The 4826-nt window shown below is 41.1% G+C and overlaps 1 protein-coding gene across 1 annotated transcript; it reads left to right on the top strand.

Moving 5' to 3' along the window:
• The first annotated feature begins 1649 nt into the window (after positions 1-1649).
• Positions 1650-4826, top strand: LOC116701218 (homeobox protein Hox-A10). Its single transcript, XM_032534801.1, has 2 exons — positions 1650-2881; positions 3811-4826. The coding sequence occupies exons 1-2, from the start codon at positions 2022-2024 to the stop codon at positions 4082-4084; spliced, it is 1134 nt and encodes a 377-aa protein (XP_032390692.1). The 5' UTR covers positions 1650-2021; the 3' UTR covers positions 4085-4826.

The raw sequence follows: 4826 nt of genomic DNA, 5'->3' as shown, positions 1-4826 counted from the left end.
TATATATATATATATATATATATATATATATATATATATATATTTACAATGCTATAAAAAATTGTATTGTATTCATACACACATGAATAACCTTCAACCAACTTCTATTCATTTAAGTAATTTGAAATATGCGTTTTTTAAGCATGAGCGATTGACAAATGTCCACCATTGACGCGTTAAAAATCTAAAGCCAGGGTACATAAATGAGCTGTCAGTGACGGAGCGTTTGAAAACCTAAATGGGCTCAATTTACGAATTTCTCCCAAATTTCCTCATTTCAGTACAACAGGCTGCAAACAAACCCGGGGGGCTAGCGGCCACCTGGGCCTGGTAATGGCAAAGCTGGCTGAGATTAACTTCAACCTGGAGAGAGCAATAGAGTACACATGGCCAAGGACACTACAAGATGGAAGGAGAGTTTTATTGTGGATCTTATTGCCCCAAATTGGACCGACAGGATGACTTGTATGTGCAAGCTTTATGTCTGCTTGCTGTGGCACATTGTGCCTGTTCCCTGTCCAACGCCATGATCAATATTTTGGCAGTTTAACAAATTCATTTTTTTTAATACAGAGCAGTTTGGATATTTTGATGCTTATAAGTCAGATAAATACAACACAATTGCGTTTGATTTGTTCTTAGAGCCTTTGAACAAAAGTAGGCTACACGATGGGTTAAACCTCTTTTGCGTGCTGTGCGTAAAACCTAGTTGAGTACAGATTAATTCCTTTTTACATCATAAATGAGTGAAAACCCCCGGAAATACAACCATTATTAATACAAATCCTAATTTTCGAATAGATCTATGAAAAATACTTATATGATTTACTGTGAAATGTAAAATAAGAAGCGCAAAAGTTTCATATATATCATGTAGAGAAAATCTGTGCCTAATGGGCAGTAATAAAGAAAGGGACTGTATTTCCTGTTACATATGGCATTTAAATAATTTAACGTTTGAAAGGTGCAGTAATTCGTCTAACATTAAGGAAATTATTTGTTGTACAGTCTTTTTTTTTGTTACTGCAACTTTTATTGTTTAGTGGCAAGGGATGGCTTTGCCGTTGTTTACGCACGGGGATAGTCTTAATGATTTCCCCACCATTCAATATGTTAAAAAGGGTTATGTTTGATGTAGTCTAGTCATTTGAGGAATACAACAATACAGTTCAACGATGTAAACTTGATATTGACTACTTCAGAGACTTTCCCTGTAGAACAATACATAAACGCAAATCTAAAAAAAAAAAAAAGTATGTTTGATATTACTATCTATCTCCAGGCAGCATTACCTCTGCGTTTAGTGCGGAAGAGCTCAGACTGCCTTGAGATGCACCATAAAAAACGGCTTTTTACCAAGTCATTTCGCCACAGGCGAATTCTAAAAACACTTTATTACCTTTAAGTTCCATTGCTTTGTTGTTGTATGTCTTTGTCGACTCTTTGTTGGTAGGTTCTGCCACCCTATAATCTTAAACTTGATTTGCCACCTTAAGGTCGTCTAGTATTTTGGTGCGTTTATAACAATATGATTCGGATTTTTGTAGATTTGTTTTACTTCCATCTGTTTTTCTCTTACTTGAGGTTTTAGGTTTTATAAATCTGATACTTCGAACTGTGATGGACATATTAGGGTTTGTGGTGAACTTTTGCTTTGCATGTGGTAAAGGGAAATCAGTGCTTTTGACATTGTTTGATGAGAGAAATGATAAATGAAAGCTTATTGTAATCCATTAATGAAATGCTGCTTTTTAAATACATATGTATTTTTTAAACTGTATCATGTTGGACCTTGCCAGGGGTAATGGTGGTGCATTAAGGCGAGGTGAGGGAACACATTGATTGCTCTGCTGCCTCCTTTCTCTGCCTCAGCTCCATGATAGATATCGCTCCGGCTGCTGCGTAGCCAAGGAGTGGGAGGGACTGCCCATCTTCCAGGATTTCCATTGGTTTCACAGCCCGAACGGTGGAGAAGGGGGGGGGGGTGCCTCTAATCATATCCAGCATGTTTTGCACAAGAAATGTCAGCCAGAAAGGGCTATCTTCTCCCTTCGCCAAAATACACCACAATAATGTCATGTTCGGACAGCCCGTCAGGAAATGCGTTTTTAGTGGATTCTCTGATCAGTGGCCGCAGCGAGACCGGCGGAGGTCACTACGCGGGGAGCGCATTGTGCGTGCCACATAGCAGCGCCACAGAAGTGCCTTATGGACTACACAACTATGGATACTTCCCAGGTATGGGTAAAAGAAGCGAGATGGGTCCCCAAAACATGGTTTCCGCCTCTGGTGCGTACATGTCCAGCATGGAGATGTGGATGGACGCGCAGAGGTCATGTCGAATGGACCAAGAGCACCCGGTGGGTCCCCAGGTCGCGCCCTGCTCGTTCCCGCAAAATATTAAGGAAGAGAGCACCTACTGTCTGTATGAGCAAACGAAGTGCCCTAAAGCCTCCACCGCCGAAGATCTTACATATTCGAGGTTAACGACAGCCGGCCTCGGCTCGAGTTCTTGTACAGTTACCGATGGCGGCGGGGGCTCAGTGCCTGTGCCTGGCTACTTCCGCTTGTCTCAGACGCACGCACATTCTCATAAACTTTACAACACTAACGGCCCCCAGCCGAACCCTTCCCATTCTCATTTTGGCCTACACCCCATTGCTCCTGCTCGCTTCCTTACGCCACCAACCTCGACTTCTGCTCCAGCCACGGCGCAAGAAAGGAGGAACACCGAGGAGCCCGTGTCCTCGGGAACCGCAGACCTGCAGCCTCACGCTGCACCAGGGACCGAGGAGGCACGCGAGTCTTCGGATGCAGAAGCCTCCTCAACTGACGAGACAGAAGAGCATGACAAAGAGAGACCAGAAAAGACCAATAAAGGTAATCAGAGTTCATCTTGTCATCCACTGCTGTTGTTTTTTTTTGCATGCATCGCAGGTAGGGCTTTTAAATGGCACCTGTGAAGTCCCATCTTACTGGTTAGACTTGCAGTTAGACTTGAAGTAAAGACATGGGCATGGAAACTTGACATTACAATAGTATTGTCTTTTGTATTATGTAGTAATATAAGTCTTTTGTATTTAAGTTGTCATATTATGAGTGCATTAAAAGGGTGTATACTATATGTGCATGAATACACCCTGTAAGATTGAGCGTACAATTGAGAAAAAAAGTCGATTAAAGGGCAAAGCTAGACTTGGTTGAATAAAAAACTTCCTCTGTGTTATAGAAAAAATGTATAAATTACTTTTGAAATACATAACCTACATATAATATACTACATTTCAACTACCTATAGCCATTTAGCTAGTATTTCCTTTGCACTGCATGAAATGTAGGCTATAGGCCTATATGGGTATTTGTGTATTTTTCTGTACAATATGTCTTTGTATTCTTCTATATTAATATAGAAACTATTACTGGCGTTTCAACAAGTCCGGTTACTCTAACAGAACACACACACACACACACACACACACACACACACACACACACACACACACACGTTACTTTAATATCTGCATACACGACCATAAACACAACACACTCCTAGATAGTCCTCTCTCTCTCACACTCACACACTCACACACACACACACACACACGTTACTCTAATAAGTGCATACACGACCATAACACAACACACTCCTAGAAAGTCTCACAAACACACACACCACACACACACACACACACACACACACACACACACCCACAACCACACACACACACACACACACAACACAACCCACACCACACCCCCATAGCCCCCGTTGTTGCAGTGCGTAAAACCATGTATCTACCATTTTCTTTAGGAGACACAAAGTGAAAGCTCGGCTAACTGGCTGACAGCAAAAAGCGGCCGGAAGAAACGCTGTCCATACACCAAGCATCAGACACTGGAGCTGGAGAAGGAGTTCCTCTTCAACATGTACCTGACCCGAGAGCGCCGCCTAGAGATCAGTAAAAGTGTCCACCTAACTGACAGACAGGTTAAAATCTGGTTCCAGAACCGCAGAATGAAACTGAAGAAAATGACGAGGGAAAACAGGATCCGGGAGCTCACCTGCAACTACGGATTTTCATGATGAACAAGGTGACCACATTGAAATAGAAGATAATTGGTGAAATCAATGACACCCCCCCCCCCCCCGCCCCCAGCCTCCTTCCTCACCACTCTGTACACATAATGACTCATTTCACTGTGGAGTATACACTTTCTTTTATTTCCTGACACGCTTAAAGTCAATGCATCGTCTTCTGTGAGCTACTGAGAATAAGAAAAGGAAAAAAATGAATGTCATGAGTTTCTATTTGATTGTTTTCTGATGTTGTGTTTTGGGATTGTCGACCTGTTTCTGTCACTTCTGTCGTACGGTTGGATAGTGTCGTCAATGGAGTAAAATTAACGCTATTTAAAAAATCACATTAAAAGTTGACTTAAATTGTCTACTTTTCCCCCCACCGCTGGCTTCAATTTTAATCTAAATTTAGTCAAACAAATATAAATATATTTTTATTTTAATTCGAATTGTATGAATTTAAGTTTTCCTACGTTTCATTTTCGTAATTTTACACCCCCCCTCCCCTCCCCAGAATATGATGCCCATGTTACCACCAAGAAAAGAATGATTCACCTTTGACCATTATATGTAGTTCTACCTTAATATGGACCTATTCTATGTATGAGCTAAATAGTCTTTAATCTTTAATCACGTTGAGGACGTTTACATGAACACGATGTGCAAAGTGAAATAGGAATGTTTTTATTGTATATTTCTGTGTACATATGACGTGTTTTGTGTAATGCTTAATAAATTATCAGCTCGC

The sequence above is a fragment of the Etheostoma spectabile genome, chromosome 14 (assembly GCF_008692095.1).
Source record: "Etheostoma spectabile isolate EspeVRDwgs_2016 chromosome 14, UIUC_Espe_1.0, whole genome shotgun sequence".
Taxonomy (NCBI): domain Eukaryota; kingdom Metazoa; phylum Chordata; class Actinopteri; order Perciformes; family Percidae; genus Etheostoma; species Etheostoma spectabile.
The sequence above is the reverse complement of the archived record's forward strand: the minus strand, read 5'-3'. Positions and strand labels throughout refer to the sequence as shown.